A 12,881-nucleotide genomic window follows, 5' to 3' on the forward strand; every position below is an offset into this window, starting at 1 on the left:
CTCCTCCTTCTCCTCCTCCTCCTTCTCCTCCTCCTTCTCCTCCTCCTTCTCCTTCTCCTCCTCCTCCTTCTCCTCCTCCTCCTCCTCCTCCCTCTCCTATTTAAACTGAACTATCTATCACCTTGCTTTTGCTGAAATCTGGGCTCGAGGTAGCTTACAATCAGTACGATCAAAGTAACACCAGGTGATTAAAGATAAAACCAGCCAACATTGCTTGCAAGTCACTTACCTGGACAAACGGTTAAGTCTTGCTTGTTTTCCAAAGTGATGGCTGTCTGCTTCTGGGCTCTCACAGAGAAGAAGTGTCCGGGGGACATGTTCTCTCCGTCAGATACATCGAAAGAAAACCCTCCTTCCAGGGGTCCTGTGGAAGGAAGGAAGGACAGCGGGAGGTGAGATCTAGGAACTGGGGGCAATTCTGCACAAACCTGTAAGATACTTAGCAGAGTGCATGAAGCAGAGGCGAAATAATGGATCACAGATACGTGTGTGTTTAGCTTCTAATAAAGAAGAGATGGGATTTATACCCCACCCTTCACTACCCGAAGGAGTCTCAGAGTGGCTCATGAACTCCTTTCCCTTCCCCTCCCCACATCAGACACCCTGTGAAATCGGTGGGGCTGAGAGAGCTCTCTCGAAGACTGCCCCCGAGAGAACAGCTCTGAGAGAACTTGTGACTGACCCAAGGTCACCCAGCTGGCTGCATGGGAAGGAATGGGGAATCAAACCCGGTTCTACCAGATTAGACTCCGTGCTCCTAACCACTGCACCAGACTGGCTCTAAAAAGTTTACTAAAAGAATTAGGGAAGGGTTACATGGGAAGAAAAAAAATAACAACAGCCTAATGCATCTTTCTAGTTCTAACTCCTTTTTGTCTCTTTGTCTGTCTGTGTCTTCTTCTGCTTCTGATCCCAGGAACAAAGGAGAGGAAGTTCCCCCTAAAAAAGCTCCGCCCACGGGGTATGCGCAGAATAGGACGTACCATCTGTCAATATATTGATTAGCCCACAGTCAAGGTCACCTCATTAAGAATAATACCTCCCCCTTCTTGGCATGAAGATTCAACTGGTCACCTAATTGCCTCTAAGCTAATTAGCTAACATTAACATGCAGAAACTTCTGTTTAACCCTTTCGTGACTGCAGGGATGACACTCGCAAAACCCAACAAAACCCCTCTCCTTCCTTCCGTCTTTTCCTTTACAATCAGGAATTCTTTGAAGCCTTCGTGGTGTACTGGCTGGAATGTTAGATCAGGGAAACCTCTGTTCAAATCCCCGCTCTGCCACAGAATCTCACTAGGTGCGGAGTAGTGGGAAGTGTGTCGAACTGGGATCTGAGAGGCCCGAGTTCGAATCCCCACTCTCCCATGGAAGCTCGCAGGGCAATCTTGGGCCAGTCGCATGCTCTCCGCCTACCTCACAAGATCGTTGTGAGGATGAAGCAGAGGAGAGGACAACGATGTAAGACGTTTTTGGTCCCCCTTGGGGAGAAAGACAGGGTATAAAGGAAGGAAGTAAAAAGAAAGAGACGACCCTGGGCCAGTCACTGTCTCCCAGCCTAGCCTACCTCACAGGGCTGTTGTGAACATCAAACGGCACAATGGAGGGAACTATGTATGCCCCCTGGTGGGTAAAAATGGACCAGCTGTATAGAGGAATTATATATTTTTTTTAACTTCCAGTCCTGCAGTTAAGAAATACATCAGGCCCCTTCTCTGGGATTTTACTGTCTAAGGAACATTCTACAGGGAGACTCCAGAGTTTATCCCGCCTCCTCCCCCCACACACCTTCGTGGATGAACTGAACGAGCCGGCTGTTTATCTGGGCCTGAGAGAAGCGCAGGGCTGTGTTTTGGGGCGACGACTTCAGCACGACTCTCCCGTTGACCGGGGTCCTGATGGAATAGACCACGTCCTCCGGGGGCGTATCTTCATCTTCGGTTCGGAGCAGCTCGGTAGTAATTTCGGCTGTGCCGCCTTCGGGCATCTGAGCGAAAGGGAAGAGAAATTGGGGAGGGAGAGGGATTAGATCGATCAGTCATTTGAAAAGGCACGAGCAGGGGTAATTTCCTGCAGGAGCACACAGGAGCGGAGCTCCGGCAGTAAGGAGCCCAGGGGGGTGGGCACATGCAACAAGCCCCGCCCCCTGCTCCCAGCAGCCCTCAGTCAGAGCAAGAAGCAGCCAGGTAAGTTGCAGAGTCAACAGGTCCAAAACAGTCCAGTGGCACCTTTAAGACCAAGTTTTATTCAGGTACAAGCTCTCCCTCCTCTGTGAGGGCAGATCTGCACACCCCCCCCCCAATAGCTAGGAATCCAAAACAGTCCAGTGGAGCCTGAGTGTTGCCTTCTGACACACTTCAGGGGGTATGACATATGCAAATAAGTTGTGCTAATAGGTTATGCTAATGAGCTCCTGCACCTCTTTTTCTACAAAATGACCCCTGGACGAGCGAGTTGTGGACTAAAATGGGCTTCCAACGGCAGCTCCCATTGTCAGCCGCCTTGACCCACGAGGGAAAATGGGAAAATGAATTTTCGCGATAAAGCAGTGCAAAACAACTAAACAATATATGAGTAAAACCATGCTTCTGATCAGAGGAAATGCGTATCTCAAGATTTCACTCATCAATACCCCACTGCCTGTAATTCACAGTGGACATCAACAGGTCCTGGCGGTAGTCGAAATAAAACCAACCAAACTTATAGGACCAGTGCTTGTGTGTTAGCAGGTCACCATCCGCAGGCAGGGATGCCAACCTCCAGGGGGCACCGGGAGATCTCCCGCTATTACAATTGATCTCCAGATGGCCAATATCGGTTCCCCCCGGAGAAAACGGCTGCTTTGGAGGGTGGATTCCCTGGCATTATAGCCTGCTGAGGTCCCCTCCCTCCCGAAACCCCGCCCTCTCCGGGTTCCACCCTCAAAATCTTCAGGTATTACTCAACCCAGACCTGGCAATTTGATCCTCAGTGCAGAGCGCCACAAGACGGGTTAGCCTGTTTCTAATCTGCAAAAGGCCACGGGAGCCAGTGTGGGGTAGTGTTTAAGAGCGGCGGACTCTAATCTGGAGAATTGGGATCGATTCCCCGCTCCTCCTCCATAGGAAGCCTGCTGGGTGACCTTGGGTCAATCACGGTTCTCTCTGAACTCTCTCAGCCCCACCTGCCTCGCAAGGTGCCTGTTGTCGGGAGAGGAAGGGAAAGGCGATTGGAAGCGGCTCTTGCTCTGAATTGTTGCGTCAAAATGTCTGTGCCGTGGCAATCTTGAGTATGCTGTTCAGGCATGTATCTGTAAGCTGCAAACCTGCAATGACGCAGCAGCAGAAGAACTGGAAGCTGCAGCAGAAGACAGCCAGTTCCACTGCGGGCCTGATCTGGCCCACGGGCCGCATGTTTGACACCCCTGCCCTGGAGAATTGCTGCCAGCGACAGTAGACAATTAATAGGGATGCCAGCCTCCAGGTGGGACCCGGGGATCCTCCGGAATTACAGCTCATCTCCAGACGGCAGAGATCAGTTCCCCCTGGAGGAAATAGCTGCTTTGGAGGGTCCAGGGCATTGCACCCCGCTGAGGTCCCCGTCCTCCCCAACACTCCATCCCCAAATCTCCAGGAGTTTCCCAGCCTGGATCTGGCAACCCTACACCCCCCACCCCCTGCCGGTGGAAAGGGGGGGCCTAGCAATGTCACAGCATCTGCGAATGTTGCGCAACGGGTGACATTTTGGGTCTTCGGTGGGTGACGTTTCCCCTAAAGCTTTTCAGTTTAAACAAGATCCTCACTGGCGATTTTTTTTTTTTTGGTTTGCGCTGCGTCTCGTGTACATTTGTGAAGACTTTTCTTTTCCATGGAAGGATCTAAAAGAGGAAACTTTGAAGAACCTTTGGCACTGGGCAGAAGGCTTCCTGCCAGTTCTGCTTTCCGTGCTTCTAGGGCACAAGTGCAGCTTATATTTTCCTCCCAGAGATCCCAAAATAAGGCAAAGTAGATGTCTTAAGAGAAAAGAAGGCTAGGCTGAAATTTTCCGTGCCTGAAATGCTTCCTGCTCACTCCCAAGTCTCTCCTCCACACATAGTGTACCGGATTCGGTTCAAGGGGCTGGTTATCACCTTTAAAGCCCTTTCTGGCCAGGGACTTGCATACTTGAGGGACCGCCTCTCCCCGTATGTCCCCCAGAGAGCGCTGCGATCAGGGACCCAAAATCGGCTGGTCCTCCCGAACATCAAGGAGGCCAGGCTGGCGATGACCAGGGTCAGGGCTTTCTCGGTGGCGGCTCCATTCTGGTGGAATGAGCTCCCGGAGGAGATTAGGGCCCTGCGGGACCTGTCAACGTTCCGCAGGGACTGTAAGACGGAGCTCTTCCGCCAGGCTTTTGGAGCCGCCACCACCACTGCCACCACCACTGACATCTGACAGTTTATGGAGAGTGAGCCTGACCCCCTGGGTGCCTCCCCCAAGTATAGCCTGACTCCAGTGCCTGGGACATCTGAAGGAGATTACGACGCTGACTGTACACTGAGGAATCAAATGCTGGCACTTTAATAAGCGGTATAGTTGTGGTTTTAAACTTGTGTTTGATTGGATTTTATAGGGTATATATTGTATTATTATATTGCACTGTTTTATATCGCTGTGTAAGCCACCATGATGGAGTGAGCTCCCGTCTCTGGTTCCAGCTCCTGCCAACCTAGCAGTTCGAAAGCAAGAAATTGCAAGTAAATAAATAGGGACCACTCCGGTGGGAAGGTCACAGTGTTCCATGCGCCTTGGTGTTTAGTCATGCCGGCCACATGACCACAGAAACGTCTTCGGACAGCGCTGGCTCTTCCGCTTTGAAACAAAGATGAGCACCACAACCCTAGAGTCGGACTCGACTGGCTTTCGAGCAAGGGAACCTTTACCTTTACCTTTAAGCCACCCTGAGCCGGCCTTGCCGGGAGGGCGGGGTAAAAAATCTAATAAAATAAATAAACAAACAAATCTATCTCGTTCAACTTTGATTGTACCCACTGAGCCCTTTAATGTTGATTGTTTTATCTTGTTTTTATGTTGTTTTATGCTTTGGCACATGGTGCCCTATTGCAAGCCGCCCTGAGCCTGCTTGCAGGGAGGGCAGGGTAGAAATGTAACGATGAATAAAAATAAATAAATAAATGGTATTGACTTCAGTGATCCATGTGAGTTTGATGATTATTTTTGGCACGGAACATTCAGAAACATTCCAACTGCTCAGGGGAGCGGCAGGAGACAGCGACGGGATGCGGGCCCGGAGCACAGCATTCGGGTCGGGGGAAAACCGAACAGACTGCTCGATCGGTTGGAAAACAGCCGATGGGGCCAAAGAGTGGTAGAAGAGATGAGCTGGCTGGATGGGTGAGGAAGATTGAAAAGCTCGAAAGGGTGGGGGGATTGTTGTTGCAGAAAAGCTCGAAAGGGTGGGGGGATTGTTGTTGCAGAAAAGCAACAACAAACAACAACAACAACAACCAGGAAGACAGCCTGTGAGAGCGGGCTGGATTTCACATGCAGCTCTGAGCCTGCTGGCCACATCCGAAGCTCTTGGCTTCAGAATTACCTCCGGGTGAGCACACTCCAAGGGCAAGCAACTGACACTTTTGAATCAGTGTTCCCTCTAAGGTGAGTGAGTGTGAGCTAGCTCACAGTTTCTTAGCCTCCAGCTCACACATTTCCCCTTCGCTCAGGAAGGAGGGCTCCAGGGCAGACTGATTTATGCAGTAGCCAAATCGCTCGCTAAAGCCGGCATCTCAGAAAGTAGGATTTTTGCTCACAAGACTCCACGGCTCAGAGGGAGCGTTGCTTCTGATCCTCCTGTTTTCCCCCCACTGTGGGGCAGACTCCGGGGAATGGTAGCTCCGAGGAAACAGCAAACAGCCCGGAGAGGTAAAGGATCTCTTTCATTTGTGCGCATGTCCTCCCGGGAATTGCCTGGAAAGTTCCACGCCAGCTCACATCCACCCTGAATTATTGAAGCTTTATGGGCTTCTGATCTGCGTTCCTCTCTTTGCCCACAGGCGATGGCTCCTGTGCACGCCGGGAAAGTCATGTTGAAATATCTGGTGCAGTTCAGGGATGCTTGGGCATTTCAGTACCAGTTGGAAAGTGTGGCCAGTGACCTCTCCATGAGGACTCTTCTCTTCAAACCTTGCCTTGGAATGCGTGGCTTGCCAGATTCTCCACCCAGACTTCAGTGGCTGTCAGAACATCAGTCCCTAGTTCAAGTGGGGCAATTTTTTTTCCTAGTGGGGCTGAAGTTCTCAGTGCAGAAAGAAAAGCCATTGAGCCAATAGGAAGCTGTGACCCAGATAGATCTCTACACTGCAAGCTGCCGACCACTTTAGATGACAGTTCTCAGCCGCTGCAAGTTAATCGCTTCCGCCAGCCTAAGCAGCAATTCTGATCACAAGCCGGCAGGTGGGGATGAGGACTCCTATAGTCAAGAAAGCTAACACTTCGGCAGAAAAAACTCCCTTAAAGGAGACCAGTTTCTTGACACAGAGTTAGAAGGGATCCTAGAGGTCACCTACTCCAACCCCCTTGCTCCCGGCGGGAGTCAGTCAACCGCAGCACCCCACTCTGCTTCGAGGAGTGCACACCTTTAAGAAAATGTTTTGAAATGATTGAAAAGAAGCATTTCCAGGAGAAATCCTTGGAGGGCTGTGCCTTTAAGAAAGGGGATGGAGCCCCCCCAAGCCCCACCATAGCTACGAGCCTGATGGTAAACCACCTCCAAATGTCTCTTGCCTCGAAAACCAGATGAGGTCGCCACAAGTCACTCTGCGGCACTTCCCACGGGCAGATAATTTCCCTTCCCTTCAAAAAACAGCAGTGGTCCCAAAATTTACGTTGGTAGCCGTGCCGGTCTGAAGCTCCAGGTGGGACCTGGAGATCTGCCAAAAATTACCACTGATCTCCAGACAACATAGACAAGGGCCCTACTGCGGGCCCTCCCCTCCCCAGGCTCCACCCCCAAATCTCCAGAACAGGCTTGTCAAACATGCGGCCCAGGGGCCAAATCAGGCCCCCGGAGGGCTTCTATCAGGCCCGCAGTGGAACTGGCTGTCTTCTGATGCTTCTTCCAGTTCTGCTGCTGCTGCGTCATCGTAGGTTTGCAGCTTACAGATGCACACACCTGAACAGCATACTCAGGATTGCAACAGCACAGACATTTTGATGCAATGATGCAGAGCAAGAGGTGTCAGTTATCAGACACTGCTAAATAAACAAAATATTGCAAGTGCTCATGTTTTAAGCATGTTTTTAAGTAAAAAAAACCCCTTTGTGTTTGTGTCCTTTATAAAGTTTACCTCTCCGCTACCCGGCATTACCTTTAACGACACACGTGGCCGCACTGACAAGGTCTCGTTTATGTCAGATCCGGCCCTCATGACAAATGAGTTCGACACCCCTGCTCCAGAAATTTCTCAATCTGGAGCTTGCAACCCTTAATGTCCCAAAACAGATTAATTTTCCCGGACAGGCAACACAAAAACAAAGCCTCCCTGCCCCGATGGTCTCCGAGACCTTGAAACCAGAAACCCTGACCTGACCGTGATCCGTTGAGCATCTGCTAAACAATGAGGTCATGTGTTATGAGAACAGTCGCCTCCTTAGTCACTTTGGAGAGGTTCTTCCTTCACAGTATCTTTCCCACATTTTTTGGGGTGGTGGTGCTTCCCTGCAGCTCCCCAAGTGATGGATCCACACGTGGCTCGAGCCTCCGAAACAACCGTCCCACATTCTCCCCGAACCCCCCCATTGGTTCGCCCCGCCGCTGCCCCTCCTTTGCACCCAGAGCACCTTGGGGAAAGCATGCCTGAGCATCATGCGCGTGCCAGGAGTGGGGTGTGTAGGCCGACCCTTCGGCTGCAATCATTTTATTTTTGGAATCCGTTCCAGGCCCCGGAGAGGGAGATTGCGTAATGCGGCCATGATGTGATGCTCCCCGATGGGCTAGACCAGGGATGTCGAACTTATTTGTTATGAGGGCCAGATCTGGCATAAAGGAGAGATTGTTGGGCCGGGCCATGCGTGTCAAACTTTAATGCCAGGTAGCGGAGATATAAACTTTATGAAGGACACAGACACAAAGGGTCTTTTTAAAAAAACTTAAAATCAAAACATTAGCTCTGTAAGCTGCAAAACTACTTTTGATTTATCGACATTCACCACAGAGATCTCATGCTCAGTTTGGTGTGGTGGTTAAGTGCGCGGACTCTAATCTGGGAGAACCGGGTTGGATTCCCCACTCCTCCACTTGCACCTGGCTGGATGACCTTGGGCAAGCCGTAGTTCTGATAAGAGCTGTCCTTGAAAAAGAACAGTTTCTGTCAGAGCTCTCTCAGCCCCACCTACCTCACAGGGTGCCTGTTGTGGGGAGGGGAAGGGAAAGGAGTTTGCAAGCTGCTCTGAGACACCTTTGGGTAGTGATGAGTGGGGTATAAATCCAATCTCTTCTTCTCTTCTTCTCTCAGAGTTCTGAGTCTAGGACCCAGGTTAGAACATGAAATGGCTGAGTGATTAAGAGAGTCTGGCGAAGCAAGCGATGATGCAGCAGCAGCAGCAGAACTGGAAGCAGGAGATGGCCAGTTCCACTGCGGGCCTGATGGAAGCCCTCCGGGGGCCTAATCTGGCCCCCGGGCCGTTCGTTTGACACCCCTAGGCTAGACTATCATGCGCCTCCAGCTCAGTTTCGCAGACCTTTGTTCTTCAGCTTGTGACCCAGGCGCAGTGGGGTTCCCGATGCCCAAAGGAAGCCTGCCCCCTCCAGTTGGCCTAGAGATCAATATATTCCCCACTCTTTGCAGCAGGCCATTTCATAAAACTGTAAGCTGCGGGCTGGTGCAGCTTCAATTTGCCTTGGGGTCATGCAGGGAAAGGAGAAGTTGCGTAACTCTTCAAGCTCCACTTGTTCTCGGGATTCAAAACCGAGCTCCTGCTCGGCTGTTAGCATTTTAACAGGTAAGTGCTTGATTCTGAAGGGCAACATTGGAAATGAACAAGACCGATAAAGTTTTATCCAAGGTATCGGCTTCCGTGTGCAGGCACACTTCTTGAGATACAATGAAATGGAAATTACCAGTCCATACATATACGCAGTTCGTGAGCAGTAAATTAGCATACAGCATAGTGAAGATGTTTCACAGATTCAAGGACCAAACAGGAATAACAAGCTTAGTTTATATGGTTACCATTTGTCTGGATTTAATTCCAGGGGGAAATGTAGTGAAGGAAATAAATATGTCAAAATTTAGAGATTTTCACTATGTTTACCCCCAGAATTAGACCCAAATGAATGGTAACCAGTGTTCCCTCTAAGCTGAGTTAGTGGGAGCTAGCTCACAGTGTTAGCCTCCGGCTCACACATTTTTGTCTTCACTCAGGAAGGATGGCTCCAGAGCAAACTAATTTATGCAGTAGCTCACTCTCACTCACAGCTTTAATGCCAGTAGCTCACAAAGTAGAATTTTTGCTCACAAGACTCCATAGCTTAGAGGGAACATTGATGGTAACCATATCAACTAAGCTTGTCATTCCTGTTCGGTCCTTGCATCTGTTAAGCATCTTCATTATGCTGTATGCTAACTCACCCTCTACCTCAGGGGTGTCAAACATGCGGCCCGGGGGCCGGATGAGCCCCCCCAGAGGGCTTCTATCAGGCCCGCAGTGGAACTGGCCATCTCCCGCTTCCAGTGCTGCTGCTGCATCATAGCTTGCTTCGCCAGACTCTCTTAATCACTCAGCCATTTCATGTTCTAACCTGGGTCCTAGACTCAGAACTCTGAGAGAAGAAGAGAAGATCAATTGTAATTCTGACAGATCTCCAGGAGCCACCTGGAGGTTGGTAACCACAGGCCTAGCAACTAGGAACTATTCACTTTAAGAATCGGTGAGAAAGCTGAAGGGAGGGGCGGTATGGGGGTATAGATAGAAGCCCACACACCACCTGGGCCCCAAAGCAAAGATGTTTCTCAGCCATTACATAAGGATGCTTTGGAAACAAAAATCTTCCCGTTGAGGCAATGCCATGGAGCGATGCTGCCCTCATGTGGCCAAAGGGTGGCATTGCAAGGCAACAGAATACCTCACTTTTTGCAGCTGTTACTCCGAAATGTGATGCACAAGGGAGGCCAGTTTTGCCGATTCGTGTCCTTGGGAAGCCAGAAAAATCTGGCCTGCGTTTTTATATCGCGGTGTGTGTGTGTTAAGTCGCTGCCAACGTACGGCGGCTCTACGAATTCGTGTCCTCCAAAACGTCGTACCATTGATTTAATTTATATCGATCGATTGGTTGTATTTATACCCCACCCTATCCCACAATGGGCTCAGGCCGGCTAACAATAAAAACAATAAATAAAAACAATAAATATATGATCGAAAACCAGTTAAATAAAACAAGACGGCAGCAAAGAAACATGACATCAGACCAGACCAGCCCAAGACGCTTCCCATGAAATGTTCAAATCATAGAATTGTAGAGTTGGAAGGGACCTCCGGGGTCATCTAGTCCAACCCCCGGCTCAGTGCAGGAAATTCACAATGCAGGAAATCTTAGCAGGATAGTAGGCATCTGTAGGCCTACTATGGGCAAGGGAGGCTGAGATGGTAAAAAAAATCCGTTTCCTCGACCAAAGGCCTGGTGGAACAGCTCCGCTTTGCAGGCCCTGTGGAATTGTAGCACGTCCCGCAGGGGCCTGATCTCAACTGGGAGCGGATTCCACCAGGCGGGGGCCAGGACAGAGAAGGCCGTGGCCCTGGCTGAGGTTAACCAGACATCCTCTGGGCCAGCCAGGGACTACCAGTAAGTGTTAATGGCCTGCCTTGCTCACGGTTTTGCAAACTGAGGGCCGTGGCTCCCTCGAAAGCAAATGCTCAAAAGCCACTGGGGAGGACCCTGACCTGGATAGCCCAGGCGAGCCCGATCTTGTCAGATCTCAGAAGCTAAGCGGGGCCGACTCTGGCGAGTACTTGGAAGAGTGACCTCCAAGGAATACCAGGGCTGGGGTGCAGAGGCAGGCAATGGCAAGCCACCTCTCTGAAAGCGTTCAAGCCCCAGTTGGGGTTGCCAGAAGTCGCCATGACGTCCAGGCACGCAAAGACACACACTTCCAAGCCGAAGAGCCGGCGCTGTCCGAAGACCATTCCGTGGCCATGTGGCCGGTATGACTAGACGCCGAGGTGCACGGAACGCTGTTCCCTTCCCACCGAAGCGGTACCTATTTGTCTACTTGCAGTTTCTTGCTTTCAAACTGCTAGGTTGGCAGGAGCTGGGGCCAGAGACGGGAGCTCACTCCATCATGCAGCACTCGAGTCTCAAACTGCTGCAACTGCTTGAGCCATTCTTCAGCATGCTCCTAACCCTATCCCTCCCCACACCCCAAAGAGATACCTGGAGTTCTCCGTTGACCAACACCACCGGCGCCTCGTCGTTGCTTGGGATCACCTCGATGGAGACCCTCCTCGGTTGGCTCTGCTGGTTGACCTCGGAGACGTTGGCCACCACCGTGAAGCCGTCCGTGAAGGATTCACTGCCGTCGTGCACGTACTGAATGAGCTGCTGCTCTACCTGGGTGCAAAGAAGACAGAGGCTGGAGGGCTTTGTGTCTGCTTCTCTGTCAGTGGAATTGGGGGGCTGGGGGGACGGTTCGTCACCGTTTCAGGGATTCCTACCCTGACTTTGCGTTGAGGTCTTGCTCAGGACAGAAACCACGAGTCCAGCATCCCGTTTCCCACAGCGCTCGCCGAAATGTTTTATAGAATCATAGAGTTGGAAGGGGTCCCAAAGAGGGCATCTAGTCCAGCCCCCTACTCAGTGCGGGATCGGCCCAGAGCATCCCTGAGAAGTCTTTGTCCGGCCGCTGCTTCAAGACTGCCAGGGAGGGGGAGCTCACCAATGCTCCCTCTAAGCTGTGGAGTCTTCTGAGCAAAAATTCTACTTTGTGAGCTCCTGGCATTAAAGTTGTGAGCAAACCATTTGGCTGCTGCATAAATTAGTTTGCTCTGGAGCCATCCTTCCTGAGCTAAGACCAAAATGTGTGAGCTGGAGGCTAAAGAACCGTGAGCTAGCTCACACTAACTCAGAGGGAACACTGGAGCTCACCACCACCTGAGGCCGCCGATTCCACTGCTGCACAACTCTGACTTTAAAAGAAGTTTCCCCTAAGATCCAGCTGGTACCTCCCTGCCCTTAATTTAAAGCCATGGTGGCGCGTCCTGTCCTCTGCTGCCCACAGGAACTGCTCCCTGCCCTCCTCCGAGTGACAGCCCTTAAAAAGAGCTCTCTCAGCCCCACCTACCTCACAGACAATGCCCCCTCTGAGCTGTGGAGTCCGGCGAGCAAAAATTCTACTTTGTGAGCTGCCGGCATTCAAGTTGTGAGCGGGCGATTTGACTACTGCATCAATTAGTTTGCTCCGGAGCCCTCCTTCCTGAGCTGAGACAAAAACGTGTGAGCCAGAGGCAAAAAAACCGTGGGCTGGCTCACACTAACTCAGCTTAGAGGGAACACTGGTGGACTCCCGTCCTGGCTGCATCTGGCTGCAGTCACACGGCAAGCTTATAGCGACTTGTTCCCACTCTAGATTTGATTGGGAATTTTTTTTTTCTGGGTTGGGACGACCACACATCCCTCCCCAAACTGCAGGCATTGCCCGACAAGGCTCTGGGCACCGTCTAGATAGCTGCGCTGCCACTTGAGCGGCGCTGCCACTGGGGCGACACGGCACAAGTTTTTTTTTTAAATTGCTTTGCGCAGGCGCATATGCACATGGCCAAATCAATGCCCCCACTTGGACTCACTGTACTCCCTTTTTTTACAGTCCCCCCCCCAGCGAAAAAAATGACCTAGCAACATCCTACCAACA

The 12,881-nt window shown here is 51.1% G+C and overlaps 1 protein-coding gene across 1 annotated transcript in view; it reads right to left on the reverse strand.

Moving 5' to 3' along the window:
- Positions 1 to 12,881, reverse strand: part of CSPG4 (chondroitin sulfate proteoglycan 4) — a 66,727-nt gene that overhangs the window by 6,340 nt on the left and 47,506 nt on the right. Inside the window, exons 8-10 of the mRNA XM_015424775.1 lie at positions 11,408 to 11,584; positions 1,790 to 1,988; positions 230 to 364 (exon numbers count right to left, since the gene is read on the reverse strand). Of these exons, the coding sequence (XP_015280261.1) occupies positions 230 to 364; positions 1,790 to 1,988; positions 11,408 to 11,584 (511 nt within the window). The remainder of the gene's footprint in view (positions 1 to 229; positions 365 to 1,789; positions 1,989 to 11,407; positions 11,585 to 12,881) is intronic.

The sequence above is a fragment of the Gekko japonicus genome, unplaced genomic scaffold (genome assembly GCF_001447785.1).
Source record: "Gekko japonicus isolate JY-2015 unplaced genomic scaffold, Gekko_japonicus_V1.1 scaffold892, whole genome shotgun sequence".
Lineage (NCBI taxonomy): Eukaryota > Metazoa > Chordata > Lepidosauria > Squamata > Gekkonidae > Gekko > Gekko japonicus.